Genomic DNA, 18105 nt, shown 5'->3' on the forward strand with positions numbered 1-18105 from the left:
AAATGGCTTCTTTAGGCATACCGAGAGAACCAAAAAAGTTTCAGTCGGATTAAAAAATACAAAAAAAAAATCGAATTACTGAAATCTGGCAGAACTGCTCACATCACAAATTTGAGTGCCAAAACTTGTCCAGAACAAACCGGCTTCAACAGCCATCACTTTATATAACATTCTTCAAAATTAGGGATCGTTCTGGACATGGCAACAGACGTTGGACCAAACAAGTTCAACTTTAAAAGATTTGCGCCTGGTCAGTTATTCTGGAACCTTTGCAAACTTGTTTCACCCGTTAATATCGATCAATCAATTTTATTGTCCCAGCGACTAAAAGAAGAAACTCTTTGTTCGTGCTTCAACTGAAAGAGAACTGAATTATTCGATTCCATTGAGAGCAAACACAAGTAGGTGGATAAATCCTCGAGAAACCCACCGATTCATAATGAGCTCGACTTTCTACCCTCGATCACATCGCACCTGTCATCAATCAAAGTGATAGCCACGGCTCGAATGCGGCTGCCGAAAACGAGTTCATCCGTGGCGAATGATTTTGACCGAATCTATTCAACCGGAGATAGCAGGTAGAGAGGTTGGTCAGTTATAAACGCCACCATCGCCAGGTTGGACTGGCCTCGATGCTCGAAGAGTGAAGAGTCGGTTGGTCGGTGGTGGTGGCCTTTGTTGGTGGCGTTTGAATCATGCTCTAAATCAGCATCAGCAGGTAGTGTCTTTGATGTGGATTAACGTTTGCGCGCGTGGAGCCGTTTAGCCAAATTTACATGGTCGCGCAACGGGGCGGTTGAAGAAGGTTGGTGGCAGGGTTGCCAGACGCGATTGGAAATTGAAACGATTTGAACTTAGGAGAGAAGTAGACATTCTAACTAAGAAATTAATTAATATTCAAAGCAGTACAAGTTTCAATTACTAAAAAGCATGCTTTCAAGGAAAAAAATGACAATTGCTTCACACCCTAAATGTTTTTATATTTTTATAAAAATACGGAATGAGACGCAGTATTTTTCCCAATTACTGTTTCAGAAAAAATAGTTGAATTCCAAAAATACGTATTTTTTATTCGATTTTATTATATTTTTCTTTTTTTCTTTGAAAAACATCTTTTGACTCATGGTGCGTAATGGCGTTATATCTGGTTTTGGATATGTGAATTTTAGAAAACATTTGTATTTTTGAAAATATAAATAAAAAAAGTTTTCTTTTTGTATTCTCGAAATATCCGTTTTTGTCAAATTTCATTGGAAAATCTGAATTAAAGCTTCCAAGCGGCTTTTAACACATTTACATATTCAATTCCTAGAAAAGACCATTTACAGAATACCATTCCCAAGAAATCATTTTGCCAGGATAGCCCATTCCTCTTAATGAATCATTCCTTGTTCTTGTTGTTTTTTTTTAAATAAAACTATTATTTTTATCGTTTTATTGTTTTATTCAAATCTTTAAATCCTTAATTATTCTAATATTTACAATTTCAGAACTAATAAAAAAGGGGTTTTCTCTGTAAATTTATTGTTCTCGTAAAAATTTTACCCTTTTATTATAAAAAAGTCTTGCCAAAAAGAAGTATGAATCGTTATTAATTTCAACAGTTCAGATTTTAAATTTCATTATTTTCTTAAAAAATAACCCTTTTCAAGTCTTTAAAATCAAAAACAAGCAAAAACAAAAACAAAAACAAAAACAAAAACAAAAACAAAAACAAAAACAAAAACAAAAACAAAAACAAAAACAAAAACAAAAACAAACCCAAACCCAAACCCAAACCCAAACCCAAACCCAAACCCAAACCCAAACCCAAACCCAAACCTAAACCCAAACCCAAACCCAAACCCAAACCCAAACCCAAACCCAAACCCAAACCCAAACCCAAACCCAAACCCAAACCCAAACCTAAACCCAAACCCAAACCCAAACCCAAACCCAAACCCAAACCCAAACCCAAACCCAAACCCAAACCCAAACCCAAACCCAAACCCAAACCCAAACCCAAACCCAAACCCAAACCCAAACCCAAACCCAAACCCAAACCCAAACCCAAACCCAAACCCAAACCCAAACCCAAACCCAAACCCAAACCCAAACCCAAACCCAAACCCAAACCCAAACCCAAACCCAAACCCAAACCCAAACCCAAACCCAAACCCAAACCCAAACCCAAACCCAAACCCAAACCCAAACCCAAACCCAAACCCAAACCCAAACCCAAACCCAAACCCAAACCCAAACCCAAACCCAACCCAAACCCAAACCCAAACCCAAACCCAAACCCAAACCCAAACCCAAACCCAAACCCAAACCCAAACCCAAACCCAAACCCAAACCCAAACCCAAACCCAAACCCAAACCCAAACCCAAACCCAAACCCAAACCCAAACCCAAACCCAAACCCAAACCCAAACCCAAACCCAAACCCAAACCCAAACCCAAACCCAAACCCAAACCCAAACCCAAAACCAAACCCAAACCCAAACCCAAACCCAAACCCAAACCCAAACCCAAACCCAAACCCAAACCCAAACCCAAACCCAAACCCAAACCCAAACCCAAACCCAAACCCAAACCGAAAACCCAAAACTATAACTTTGATTTAAGCAATGAAATAATGTCAATAAATGTTTTATTTTAGGGTCCGTTGAAGTTCTCCAAAAAAATCTGGATCAAAACATAAAATTATTAAATGGAAATTTCCAAGGACAAAACATAGACATTTGAATAGTCGTTGTAGCTATTTTTCAAACATTAAATTTCTTATCCCACGATATTGATCTGTATTCATTTATGATGTTTGTTTTAAATTTTGACTGCAATTTTGGAACGTTATCCAATTCTAGCTTTTGGAGATTCCAACTCGATCTCCGTGTGTGCGAACTCTTTGCATAAAACTTTTAAATTTTAAATTACGACTTTTGGCAACCCTTCCGATCTCAAGCACTGCACTAGATTCAGCCCATTAAAACCCCTGTTGAGGTTATGTGTGTTTTTACTATTCAAATGGGCTGCACCGCTGTGGCCGATACCTCAGCCCAAGAACTTCCTGCTCAAGTGCGCGCGGTTACGCATCGCATCCGTTGCCTTATTGCTAGAGGGCAAGCCTCAAGCCAGCTACGGCCGGCGATGCTCAAACATACCCTCCGGGAGGGTTGCTTCATCCACAAGTCCAAGCCATCAATGAATATCTGCATGGTTGATGATGGTCTACGTGAGTAGCACTGCTGCTGATGGTTTTTTTCACCGTTCTGAACAATACCGCGCTTTGTTGTTTACCATACAGCAGTAGTCAGCTGGGCCAGTCAAGATCGATGATTAGCCGGTTTTCATCGTCAAGAGTCGTTCGTCAGTCAGCGATTCATGCAGACTTCCATCAGTATCAACCAGACACAGGTCGCGCTAGTCCGGCCGCAGCAGTCAGCAGTCATGATGATCATTAGGAAGGAAGGAAGGAAGGCTTCTTGGTCACGTCTTGGAACGGATTAAAATTAGTTTACGCTGGTCCTTCGCAGGCGGTGGACGCGATTCAGTGATTTTGGACGACCCCTTCCGAAGCCAAGAACCCGGCAGCAGTCCCATCTATCCTTGCCCGGAACAAAGCAGCAGAGGGGAAGTGTTGAGTGTTGTTGGTGGTGTTGTTGCAACGAAGATCATTGGAAAAAAGGCTGAAGAAGTGCCTCAGGAACTAACTTTCGTTTGAGCTATTGTGTTCAAGTTTCCCCTTGAAAATGAGACAAGTCAATCGCTGTGGCACCTGTTGGCTACTGGTCATCTTTGGTGAGTACCCTAGGACCCCGCTCCATTCATCGAAAGAAGACAGCTTAATTACACACGCTTCGTGAGATGTGCTGAATTTGGGTAATTTGGAAGCTGCTTCGTCAAAGTTTGACAATTCGCCACAGAAAAAGTGCTAACGATGGTGCGATTTAACTTCTTCGTCTAAACGGCGATGATGATGAGGAACGAGGAATGCGATTCGCCGGCATTGTTGAACTTGGAGTTCAATGGTCGCGAATGCAGTTGATGCCGTTAGGAAGAACTTGCTGCTTAGGGCAACTGAATAATACTTCTGACGGAGGAACTTCATAGAATCGAGAATTCAATTGTTCACGAATTCAAGAATCAAACTTCACTTTTTTCCGTTTCCAAAATTCAGTCCTGAATGTATCTATGATCCTTTGGTAACCCTTTGATCTCTTTGGAACTCTTTTTTGAGTTATACTGGATCTTCCGAAATATCCTGGAATACAGATCTTGGAGTCTACCGCCGAAGCTACACGATTCTATCAAGTTTTCGATGGAGGTTCATGTTCAGTGATATCCCTGAGAGCCTTGTGCATTTCTACGAAGTGATGCTCAAAAATCGAATTGTTGATTACATAATACCGTAAACACGCCCAGGCCCTTTGTGAAAAGCGCCATGACGGAAATTCCGTCTTGTAATTGCCTTCATAAAATAATTCAAATCAATTCCACCTCCAGTCCCCCTCTCAGAGCAATTATTGAAAGATCCAAACGATAACAAAAAAAAAAACGTTTTCAATTGAACGCTTCGGAAGCTTCGAGATTGGAGCCAGAGTTGAAACCCCCTCAATTGCGATTCATAACTTTTTCGTGTTGAAGATGCCGCTTCGCCACGATTGCACCGGCCCGGTAATGGGTGGCAAAGTTGAAGATGATAACAACCCCGAAAAAAAAAAGATGATGATGATGACGTTGATAAGCATCGGTGAATGGTGCTGTCTGTCATGGGGCGATAAAGATTTGGACCGGCAAGCATACGAGCTTCGGCTTCGGCTTACATAAAACTAAATGCGTCACTTTTACAAACTTTTCGGCTCTTACGGCTGTGTGACGGCGGCAGCTGCTGGGGCTGTTGTATTAACTTTCGATTGAATTGAATTAAATTGGAAGCAATTTGGCGGGGTGAAATTTTAAAGCACCGACAAAAGGACCAATTAGGAGGGCCAATTTATGTTTGACGATGAATAACTTTTATTGTTTGATTCATGAATTTCAAATCATTTTTAACATGATTTGAATCTCTACTTGGTGGTTTCATAGTTTCAAATTCCACAGTAAGAGTATTTATTACCTCAATCAGCATGAACATTAGGGTAACAATACAAAAATAAAAGTCGCTATAAATCATTTTTCTACAACTATGTCGAAGGGTCCGAGTTGATCCTGTTCAGGGCTGTGGAGTCGGAGTCGGAGTCGGAGCCGGAGTCGGTGGAGTCGGGTCTTTTTGGGGACCTGGAGTCGGAGTCGGAGTCGGAGTCGTCAAAACTCGAACAGCTGGAGTCGGAGCCGGAGTCGGCTAAATTTTAAGAGCTGGAGTCGGAGTCGGAGTCGGAGCCGAAGATTTCTGATAACCCGGAGTCGGAGTCGGAGCCGGAGTTATCTTAAATTTAACTAAAAATATGTTTTTTTATTGTTCAGTATTTCCTATAGAACAGCTTAATTTACAAAACATCTTATATTTATAATTGATTTATCAGATGACATTATGTTTTTGAAACTTTTTATTGTGATTGAAAAGCTCTAATTGTGTTATTACACTATAATCACTAAATGATAACCTCTTACCCAAGTATGTAGTATCATAATTTAAAAAAATAATAAAAAATATTGGTTATGTAGTCAGTTCTTGAATGCTTCCTTTTGCCTATATTTATGTAAAAAAAACGAAACTATTGGCACTACGCCCCCCGGGGCATGGCCTTCCTCTAACGTGGGATTTCTGCTCCAGCGCCTCTGACGAGACAGGAGAAACCGGGACCGACGTTTTACTTCACCATCCGATAGAAGCTCAGTGGATAAGGCGGGAATCGAACCCGCGTCTCATAGCATCATCGGGATCGGCAGCCGAAGCCGCTACCCCTGCGCCACGAGACCCCAAGCCTATATTTATGTGCCTTTTCAATTCAAATTTGACCAAATTTCATCCAGTTATTTCTGAAAAAAGTACACACACAGTCATCTTTCACCCCGATAGCATATGTCTTGGAAGTTTTAAGTTAAATCATTTTTTAGGAAAAAATTACGAGGTACATAAAAAGATTAAAAATAGTAATCACTGTTTTTGCAAATCGAAAAAAGTCACTGACAGTTTAACTTTTGTAACAAATAATCAACGATAATAACAATCTCTTACTTGGAACTCAACATGCGCATTTTGTTTATAACTGAGTACAAGAAAATCAAAGTGTTGCATTTAAAATAATTGAAACTAACAAAAAATATCAAAACAAGTTGCAACAAATTTTGAAATAATTATTGATTGTTGATGTTGATGTTGATGTTGATTTTAGGTAAACTATTTTGATATCGTTGCAAATTATCGTTGAACAAATCTCAAGAATTCAGTACAAAAATGAACTAATAAAAAAATGTGTAGAACAAAATATAGGATTTTAATTTATTTTTCAAATATTATGAAAAAAAAAACAAAATCAAAATAATATCAACTGGTACGACTTTTCTCAAACTGTTTGTCCCACGTAAATATGAAGGAAGGTGATAATCATTGCATTTCAACGTACGTAATAGAATATTTGTGACTTAGAAAAAAATTTACTTGTGGATATTTGTTTTTTTTTTATTATATTTTAAGTTTTTTCATATATTTTGATGGAGGCGTAAGATCATTCATGAAGCTTCGTTTTAGGTGAAGATTCACAAAGTATCGTGCGCTTCCTTTTTAAAGTATATAAAATTTTAAAATTAAAATAAATTAAAAAGTTCCTGGTTAAAATATTTTCCATGTCACAGATATTTGAAAAGGACATCTTAAGCGTCCTTTCCACGAAGAAATTGTTTAGATACATTGATTTGCAATAATAATCTCCTTCAGCCATGGCGTGATGTCCATGTTCGTCTTAAAAAATAAACAAAAAAAAAATGTTTCGTTTAAAATTGTCATTTAAAAACAAGGTGCCTGTCACTGTGCTTCTTACAAATGTCAGCCTGAAAGTGAGCAAATTGAATTTTAATGTTCAATAGATCATTAAGGCCAGGTTTCTTTTAGTTATTCATTCAAAAATAACAATTTAATATTTAAATTTATTAGCTTTGAAAAAAATATTTTCAAATTTGAGGTTAAGCAAATAAATCCAAATTTACTTACAAAACTGTTCTTCTCAAAATGCCTCTAAAACTGAAGATATTTTTTGATTTCTGTTTCCATAACGTATAAAACTTGTAACCTAGAAACTTTTTTTCCGTTTATTTACTTTACTTTACTTTTACTTAACTATTTTTTCTTGAGAAAAACATGACGCTTAGAGAGTATTAAAATAATCCTATTTATCAATGTTTTAAAAATAATTAACTAATAATAGTTAACTAACTTTTGAAACATTTAAAAATATGTGGAGTCGGAGTCGGAGTCGGAGCCAACCATTTGTTGAAAGCTGGAGTCGGAGTCGGCTAGAGTTGGTAGGCCGGAGTCGGAGTTGGAGTCGGAGCCAACCATTTGTTGAAAGCCGGAGCCGGAGTCGGAGTCGGAGTCGGCTAATCTGAGAAAGCCGGAGTCGTTTGAAATATGACCCGACTCCGCAGCCCTGATCCTGTTTATGGTGATTTTTTAGTAAAAAGTATTTGCTCATATATACTCCCATTATACCTCATAAAAAAGCCGATTTCCTCCCATCGCATTGATAGTAAACAACTGTGTAAATTTGGAAAGTGCAAAATTGGAAGATTAAATATTACCTATCTACCTCCATTTAGACTAAAAATGTTATATTACAACGGAAATGTGATCAATTTCTACATTTTTAGAAGGAATATTTACAATTTTTACTGTGTTGCTAAAAACTTATCAGGTTCAACTCGGATCGATTTGCCACGTACAACAAAATTGTAAGGAATTTTGGTAGGCAAAATTCTGAACCGATATTTTTCATGATAAATTTTGAGATTTTTTTTCCATAAACATTAACGCTTTATAGCGACCCCCAAACTTTAACCCAGGCAGTAAAACAATGAGTAAATTTGAAAGGTGTAATTTAGGAAGGTTGGATGTTACATCTTTTGTGATGTAATTTTACCTCAATTTTGACAGAAAAGGGGAAAAAATAGGGAAGGCCCCCACAAATTTCGAGCCAAATCAAAAAAATAAAAATGGTCGAGATCGGCTCATTTTGTAGCGAATTGCTCAATAAAGAAATTATTTTTGTTTTTATTCACTACACAGAAAAAAATGGTGATATTCATCAGGAAATGGTGACAGGTTTTGTGTCGAAAAATAATCTGTTATATTACATCAGAAAATGATGAATTTTCATCAGTTTCTGGTGAATATTCATTAAGCTCACATTTTTTAGGTAATATTTCTCAAAAAAGAGGGAATATTCAACCTTCCAAATTTTCAACATTCCGAAATTCTACTTTTTTGCTGTGTATATAATCTTGAAATATCATTAGATCATATCAAAGAATATGGTGAAGAAATGTGTTTGTGTCTTTACTTTAACCCTTTCAGGCCTGAATGTTAAACAATGATACAGTGCTGGAAAAATGGTTTGTACCAACATACACAACCAACCACAACTCATTCGGAGCGTTTGGTACGGTATCTCCACACATCCTTCCTCCCCTGTTGATTCTGTGAAATGTGATCCGTTCTCAGAATCTGTCTCTGTGGTTAATGTAACGCAGTAGGCCTGGCCTCTTTAAATTTTGCAATACTTGTTCAGGGTTACTCGGATGTAGTGCAATCATTAATATTGACAAGAAAGGACTTGGGGTGTAATCTAATCATAAGTTCTTCCAGGATGCTTTCTTCGGACTGGCTACGCTTGTGATCGATTAGATTAGATTAGAAAAAAAACACGGTTTTCAAACATGTAATTGTCAATGAATAAATATTTTATTTTTGTTATCTAGGTTTATTGCAAACTTATATCATTTTTATTGTACAAAGTGCCAATTTCCAACGAGTAACATTGGCAAATAATTACCGGCCGCTGCTCCGGTTTCAATCCGGTGCGAAATTGAACTCATCACACCGGCATTTTTACAGGCACATTCGGCACGTCACGCTGCCGGAAAAAAAGCGAAAACAGCAAACCGCGCTCGTCATCCCAAACTCTCACTCTCACCTCGCTTTTTTTTTTGCTTTTAACTTTATTTTATTTTTGGACCCGCGGAAATTCGGAGTTCGGCTTGATAACACCGTGAAATGAGATTGAAGATTTCTCCTTATCTCGTGCGTGAGTAGCTGTGTGTGTGCTCAGGCACATGATCACTTCATTTTTAGACGTTTCCAACTGAACAAAAATGAACTATCTAACTAAATTTGTGGCATTTCTTTCTGAGAACAAATAGTTCGAAAAAAGTTTTTTCCTAAAGAGTTTTTTTTTTGACGATATCTAGAATTTATGAATCTCTCTATCATTCACCGTATCTCTTTTTCGTGTTTTCTCAGTGAGAGCTCTTTGGAAAAGATTCTTCCATCGCTTGAGTCGATTGAAGCTCTTTCTCAGTTAAGAAAGGTAAACTTTACTTTCAAGACCCAGTACGCTCCGAAAATGACACCGAGTACAATAACAACAAACTATCCCCCGAAAACGACTTCACCGTCGGAGAAAAACCAACTTTTATCACCTGATAGAAAGCATGGCCAAAGTTAAGGGGAAACTGCGCCGAAAAGGCACAGCATGATTTACGCGCTCGAAAAAGCACCAAGTGTCAGTCACACGTGCCAACCAGCGTGTGTATGTGTGTAGAGGTGAAATTTTGGGTTGTGCCACAATGGAAAGAAAATTGCTTAAATTGCCGAAAGGTGACTTATCAATGAAAGTGCTGTTGGGGGTAGCAAGCGATAAAATTAACGCCATCGCGCACAGTGCAGCAAACAGTTTTGGGTTGTTGATTTAGCAGCTCTTATTAGATTTGCTTTTGCATGTGTATGATGATTTGGGCAGGTCAATGAAACGACTACACACGCGATATGATGAACTTGTTGAGATCCGGGTGTGAACCGGAGATGATGAAAAAAGCGAAACATGAAGATTGAATATCACAGTAGATTGATGATAACAGAAAATCCGGGATTAACGGAGATTAGATCTTTGTTTGAATTTCAAAGCACTTGAATGTTTCTTTTGATTGATGGTATTTCTCATTTCAACCACAAAAAATCTTTTCATGGTGATAAAATTAGTTTGCTGCATTACATCATCCGATGATTTGATAATCTTTTTGCAAGAGCTTGACATGATTGTTCTACCTTGTCGTTTGTCATTTTTTTACGTTTCAAGTAAAGGGAATTAAATGTTTGACCTTGAATTTCCAAAAAAACAGATACCGTGTTTTTTCGGCTAATGATCATGTGCATTTGGTTGTTGTAGTAAAACATGTAAACAGTAGACATGCATGCAAGAGCAACATAACGGCCTCTGACCAAAATTACCTCAGGCATGATGTTGCAAGTTAGCATGATTTGATCGGAACTACAATTTACATGAAGAGTGACAACATTTCACTGTGATTTTACAGTATCTCAGGAATGAAGTCAAGTTTTAGGGATCTGTGAAGGTCAAAAGTTGCGGTATTGAAAGCTGCTCAAAATGATGACCTTTACTTTATTTAGTCCAAAACAGACATGCGACTGATATCAAGCAACAAGCACCAACCTTACTCCTGTAAGTCGAATGATCGGGTGTACTGTGGGGTACAAGCCCATTAAATTTACTTTTGATCAACTGATGATTTGTAAACAATATATTTTAAAACATTCAGAACCAAAAATGTGAATGAACAGTATAATTTCTAATTTACACTATATAAAACATTTTGGAATTTGTATGAATTTCAAAGTTCATCTTAGATTAAATGGTAAAACATGATTCCTGTTTTTTGTTTTATATATTTGCTATTTATTTATTTATTTATCTATTTATTTATTTAGAAGTAAACTGCTGATTCAAGCTAAACAATTAGAGTTTCTAACATGTGTTACAAAAAACTGCATCCTACTCACGTAATTAATTACAGAGGATTTGCAGCAATTCTTAAGTACTCACTGTGACATCTGCAAAGGAATAACAAAAACCTGATCGAACTTCAAATAATCAAAGCTTCGGATAATCGAAAATTGATGCATTCAAAATAAAAAAAATACTAATTGTTAAAATTGCTAAATAAAAAAACTCTAATTCAAGAAAATAAAAAAAATATTTAAAAAGATTTTATTGCAATTCCGTTGTGACACTTTTTACTTTCCCTGTCATTGAATGACGAAATAGCTTTAGTACTTTTCTGTATCAAAAATAACAGAATCGAAAAGCAACCATTTTCAAAATAAATGCTGAATACTCGTTGTAAAACTTGATTTTTTCAGCACTCGTCCTATTTATCCAACTCGTTGGATAAATATACGACTCGTGCTGAAAAAATCCTCTTTTCGCAACTTGTTGCATAATCTACTATTATTAAATTCATAAATGTAAAAAATCAGATACCGCAATAATTAAAAATTCCAAAATTTATCATAAATAATCAAAAATGTAAAAATTTAAAGTTCACAATTTTGAAAATTAAAAAAAATAAATAAAAGCAATCGGAGATTACAGACAATTTTATAGCTTGGTAGCATTTTTCGATGAATTTTAGGCTTGACTAATTTTGAGAAAAAATATAATTTTGGAGTAGAGTAGTACAGGGCAAAAGTACGCACGGGTCTTTTTGACACTTAATTTTTATCTAAAAAGCTCATATTCGGTGTTTCGATTTGTTTAGGGTAAATTGTATGCGTTTGCAAAAATAAAGTGAAAAAAATAAGTTTATATAATAACTTATATAAACTTATTTTTTTCACTTTATTTTTGCAAACGCAGAAAGGTCACTTTCGGCCATTTTGATCTTATATTTGGGTAATCCTCCGCCAACTCACACAGCAGTTGCCCCGACCCCTCTTCGATTTGCGTGAAACTTTGTCTTAAGGGGTAACTTTTGTCCCTGATCACGAATCCGAGGTCCGTTTTTTGATATCTCGTGACGGAGGGGCGGTACGACCCCTTCCAATTTTGAACATGCGAAAAAAGAGGTGTTTTTCAATAATTTGCAGCCTGAAACGGTGATGAGATAGAAATATGGTGTCAAAGGGACTTTTATGTAAAATTAGACGCCCGATTTGACGGCGTAATCAGAATTCCGAAAAAAACGTATTTTTCATCGAAAAAAACACTTAAGAAGTTTTAAAAATTCACCCATTTTCCGTTACTCGACTGTAAAAATTTTTGGAACATGTCATTTTATGGGAAATTTAATGTACTTTTCGAATCTAGGGTCATTTTTCATTTAGAAGAAAATTTTTCATTTTAAAATTTAGTGTTTTCTAACTTTGCAAGGTTATTTTTTAGAGTGTAACAATGTTCTACAAAGTTGTAGAACAAAAAATTTAATATATAGACGTAAGGTTTGCTTATAAACCTCACGAGTTATTGCGATTCTACGATTTTTTTTTGAAAATGTTGGTTGTCATTAATCATGGCCGTTCATGGTCACCCGCGACAGACATGGACGACGAAACAAAGAGAAACACAAAAAAGTTTCTTTTTCAAAACATTTTTTGGTAAGATCGCGATAACTCGTGACGGTTCTAAGCAAACTCCTTATGTTTATACATTAAACATTTTGTAATTGCCTGCTCTACAACTTTGTAGATCTTTGTTAAACTCTTAAAAAATAACCCTGCAAAGTAACAAAAAACAAGACATTTTAAAATGAAAAATTTTGTTCTAAATTGAAAAATGACCCTTCAAGGTCAATGTAGATTCGAAATGTACATTAAATTTCCCTTAAAATGACATGTTCCAAAAAAATTTACAGTCGACTTTTAGTGTTTTTTCGATGAAAAATACGTTTTTTTTTTTGGAATTCTGAGTACGCCATCAAATCGGGCGTCTAGTTTTACATAAAAGTCCCTTTGACACCAAATTTCTAACTCATCACCGTTTCAGGCTGCAAATTATTGAAAAACACTTCTTTTTTCGCATGTTCAAAAATGGAAGGGGTCGTACCGCCCCTCCGTCACGTGATATCAAAAAACGGACCTCGGATTCGTGATCAGGGACAAAAGTTACCCCTTAGGACAAAGTTTCACGCAAATCGAAGAGGGGTCGGGGCAACTTTTCCCGATTTCGTGTGAGTTGGTAGAGAATTACCCATTTGAAATTTACAAAATAAGCTAATAAGCTTCATGTTCTCAAAATCTTTGAAATCATTTAATTAATGTTTAACCTAGTCGATTCCCTTGCTTATCATTAAAGAGTTTTTGAAATTCCTCTTCTCCTTATTTTTTACTATCTGTTTTCCCAAAAAAGTGGGGCTGAAATTTCCATACATTTTTATATGAAAAAGAAAATCAAACACATTGGGCTTCATCCATAAAGTACGTCACGCTAAAATCAGTCAAAATTTACCCCCCCCCTCCCCTCCTTTTGTTAATTCTGAATGTACTTATTCATAATCACTGAAAAAAAGTAATTTACAACATTGTATAAACGTTTCTAATCTTCAGTGGCCTTCAGATAAGCAAATCCATTTTTTTAATAAAAATCTTTTCATAACCATGATCATTTCATGAGCATTTTGTTTTATGAATTATGCGTTCCTTCCGGGCTTCGTACTTGCCCTAAACATAAAACGAGTACCGTCAGTGGGGATGACTATGGGTCAAAAACGAAACACCTCTCGTAATTACTTAATAACAAAAACAATTTAAATAACATCGAAAATCTTTCAACGTAGATTTGTTCTTAGATAGTTTACTAACATTTTCCCAAAATATGGTGGATTTTGATGAACACTACCTTAAATGCCAATAGTTTGAAAATTGACCCAATCTCACCACTTAGAGGGGGTGACATTGGGTCAAATGAAACTAAAATGATGCTCAAATACAACGATATGGTAAAAAGAAGTCATCCAACAGAATTTCTTGTTCGAGGGAATCGTATTGATACGCTACAATGTTTGAAGTGGATATTTTCAAACATTTGGGTAGTTTTCGAGCAATTCTAACAAAAATATTAGAAAAATGATTTTTCGAGCGGTCATTTTTGGCCAAAAACTTACGCCAACTTTAGACATCTGCCAAAATAACAGGATTTGCTCTAGGAACGAGATTTTTTCAGCGAAGCCATCCTAAGATGTCCCCTACACAACCCTTTTAACAGAATTCGGTTTCATTGAGAAGAATCTGAGAAATGGTAAAATCCGTAAATAATCACTTTGACCCAATCTCACCCCCCAGACCCAATGTCACCCCCACTGATGATTTTTTGTCAGCTGCCATCAAAAATGTTTTATTTCAAAAATGTTAAAAAATTTTTTTGTTAAATTAGTGTTTTTTTCATATTTGATCCCGATGAAACTTGATCAATATTTTGCTTTAAATTGTATTTGGCTAAAAAAAAATTACACAAGTAGTAAAAGTAGTGAAATTCGTCGAAATTTTCATTGAACATTTTTGGTAAGGAGTTATTAAACGTTCAGTAAAGTATTTTTTTATTTATTTTTTTTCATAAAATTATTTTCAGTAAAATCTAAAACAGCAAAATATAGGTTTTTCAAATAAATTTAATTTTATTGAAATTGGAGGAATAATTGAAATTTTTTTTGCACCGATCTGTAATAAAAGTTGCATTTTTTAATAAATATAATAACAATATTTCCCTTAGTTTATGTCACTTCTTTTAAAATATTGTATAAATTAGCTTGAATAAAAAAATAATAAAATATTGGAAATAAATTAATATAACGATTGTCTTCAGCCACAACATGTTCAACCACACCTCGACCTAGACCAGTTCGTGGTATGGAAAGTTCCTAAAAAATATTGATTATTTGGATTTCAATGTATGATGCATGAAAAGTGCTATTGAAAAATGTTTTTTTGTGTTTTTTTGTTTGATTGCTTTGAATAAGAATAATAATTATTATTTGAACAAAACTGTTGGAAACAGCCCAAAAAAACATAAAATTTAAACGTCAACTAAAAGATAAATGGTTCAATTTAAAGAATTGAAATAACCCTGATTAAATTTCATTCAAATAAACTTGTTTGCACATTTGGCCCACAAGCTCATGTCAGCTTCAGATTTGCCCCGGCATTTAAACACTTTGGGATCCCGGCCGTATACGGTTAAAATCTAAGGTTTTCAGGTTTTTGAAATTTTTCAAAGTGTGCATTTTTGTCTCAATTTATGAGGACAAAGAGGACACAAAATTTGTACACAAAATCATCATGTGATACTGTGATTTTATTTTACTTAGTGTTACTGTTTGCCAATCCAAAGCAAGGGGAATCGAAGCGAATATCAGTCTGCAGTCAGCCACGTAAACTCATCGCAATTGTGTCACCTGCACAAAATTAGCACAATCAATTGATTGGTCGCCCCATTTACGACTGGAAACTTCAAAAACCTTCGTCGTTTCCACCGGAGGCCAGAATCTGCATAAACCGCAGAATTGGCGCACGAATCTTCACCTCAACCCGCTCGGCATCGCTCCATTCCGTGTAAAAATAGTGCCTCATAAAACGCACTAAACCGTGACACCGAATCACGGCGAATCAAATCCGACTCAAGTTCTTGCGCCGCCGGTCACGTACCCAACCGGCCTGTTTTTATGACTTGTACGATTTCTGCTGTTATTTTTTGTTGTTGCCTTAATCGCCCACAAATTCATTCACAACTTTTGCGGATCGAACTCAAACTCGAACAGCTGTTGCCGAAGCTTGACTTTGGATAAACGTGCTGAAAAATGGGGCCAACTGACCAACCAACCGGCCAAGTTCAAGGGCGTCTCAAGCGTGGAGGCATGTTTTGGCAAAGTTTGGTAAATATAAATATATCAGGTGTTTGAAAGAGTTTGTTTATTTATTTGATTAAATTTCCCAACAATAATAAAATAAAACCATTGAAGTTGTTCACCTCATTTGAATTTCTAAGAAAATAGGTCAACTTCGAACTTTCACTATTCAAAATATCAATGGAAATCCTCCATTCTAAATAGTCAAATTCCAAAACTTTTTGGCACCTCAATAACTTTAAAATTTATTACCCTACCCTTGAAAGGCAAAAGTTGGCATTCGAGGGTTCACCGCCAGAAGTGTATCCACATCCGCCCGTGCGAAAGGCGTGAACAAATTATTCGGCTAATTTTCCGCCAGTCCTCCATTTCTGTGTCAATCGGTCTGAGGCCACCTCCCAGGTCCAGGCCCTGGTCACGCTTCCCTCTGCAACCTTTCATTCACGTGATGCTTCTCTCTTTCTTGGGCGCGATAGAAATGAATTATGGTTTGAATATTGAAACACAGGGCAAAATCTGTGTTAATTAGGCGACCCACAGTTAGCGTGGCTATTAACGGACTTTTCAAGATCTGAATTTATGGCTGTTTTCTTATGTTTTGTTTTCATTTCTTTATTGTAGCATCTCTGGTGCTGCTGGCGGCCAGTTCGGAGGCTCGACGCGTCAGACGGCAGCAGCCCAGTCGGAATCTTTTCACGACATTCTTCCCACCAAGTGGTAAATTTGGTAAGTATTGCTTTGAAAAATATAAAAGATTTTTGCTAAATTTCTAAGAGGCTCAAAGAACAATTAAACTAACTAATATTTTACAATTTCTTATTCGTTGCTAGTTCGCAACCGCCCCCTGCCCTCCTCCAGCGCCTCGCCCTACCTCAACAGCTCCCCCTTCAGCACGAGCCAACCCGTTCGCACCACCTTCCTGGGTCAATCCGTCAACGAACTGACCACCGCGCCCATCCGGGTGGTGTCGCGACCCCAGCAGAGCAACAACAACAACCTCCCACCGCCGCTGGAACCGCGGAAGCCGAAGCGATCGCGGGACTTTTACGGCTGTCTGTCCAACTGCCTCACCCTGAGCCACTACAACCCGGTTTGCGGAACGGACCACACGACGTACCACAACGTGTACAAGCTGGACTGTGCCAACCGGTGCGGAGCGAGACCCCGTAAGTTTTTTTGGGCAATCGTTCATAATGTGTACTAAAAGCTCCTTTTTACTCTCCTTTCACTTGTTTGCGCAGGAGTGCAAGTTCGGAGGCCCGGCATCTGCTGAAAATGGATCGAAATTTTACGAGTGGATGCGAAAACTCAATGTTTAATTGTCGGAAAAAATGTACTTTTAATTTGTTGCATAAACCACAGATGAAGTGATAACTGTGCGGAGAAATCGCAACAATGTGAAGGATTAGTAGGTTAGGTATATCTTTATTGCAAAGACATCGTACAATTCGAATGTATTTATATTTATAAAAGTAATAAATAAAAGTGTTCAAACGAACTTAAATGCATGCAATCGTGATGACGTCCGTTCTCAATAACAAAATAAATTGCAGGCGATTTGGAAAGGGCCATTGCACTTCAGGAATAAGTTTTCAGTCATCAATTATGTATTTAAATGTGCAGCAAAACTTTATCCGTCGTTATATGAACGCTTTAACAATATCCAAACCTTTAGGCGCATTATTGTCAAAAATGTAAATGAACCCTTAAACCGCTTTACTTAGAAATCTTTAAAAGAAATCGTGTTTGGGTTGGAAATTGTCCAAGATTAAATCCTATAACTAATTTGAAGGATATGATGCGCTCTTTCGATTGAATTTTGGCTCGAAACCCGAAACTCAATGCCTGATTTTTGAGAGCTCTTTTTTCTGAAATACTTGTGCGATGTCTGTGAGCGAGTTGTGGCGCTATAACCACGGCAAATAGTGTCCAGGGCATTCGTGGAAATACAAGGTCCCATCCCAGAGGATCCCGGAGTACCAAACCTTCTTAGCATGGTGCTCCCAACTAATACAACCAAATCTCGGAGCGTATGATGGTGTGTCCCCACGCTTCTTCCTCCCCTGTCGATTCAGAATTGTGTTGTTGTTCGAACACTCAGTGCTCAAACTCAACCCAATTACGAGTCATCTCTGCTACGGCTTTACGCAGTAGGCCTGGCCGCTTTTACGTTTGTGATGTATCATGCATTCTAATGCAATGGCGCACTGCAAATGTTAATAAATGACAAGAAGAGAGCTAGGCGTCATCTAACCTAAGGCACTCTCCAGGATCCCT

At 37.1% G+C, this 18105-nt stretch overlaps 2 protein-coding genes across 2 annotated transcripts in view; one reads left to right on the forward strand and one right to left on the reverse strand.

Moving 5' to 3' along the window:
- Positions 1–18105, reverse strand: part of LOC120422275 (mucin-19) — a 476122-nt gene that overhangs the window by 344097 nt on the left and 113920 nt on the right. The gene's annotated exons all lie outside the window — the stretch shown is intronic.
- LOC120430650 (uncharacterized) lies at positions 3416–17320 on the forward strand. The gene is made up of 4 exons (XM_039595755.2): positions 3416–3780; positions 16450–16554; positions 16659–16994; positions 17070–17320. Exons 1-4 carry the CDS (start codon positions 3732–3734, stop codon positions 17099–17101), a joined length of 522 nt encoding a protein of 173 aa, XP_039451689.1. The 5' UTR covers positions 3416–3731; the 3' UTR covers positions 17102–17320.

Source organism: Culex pipiens, chromosome 3 (genome assembly GCF_016801865.2).
Source record: "Culex pipiens pallens isolate TS chromosome 3, TS_CPP_V2, whole genome shotgun sequence".
Lineage (NCBI taxonomy): Eukaryota > Metazoa > Arthropoda > Insecta > Diptera > Culicidae > Culex > Culex pipiens.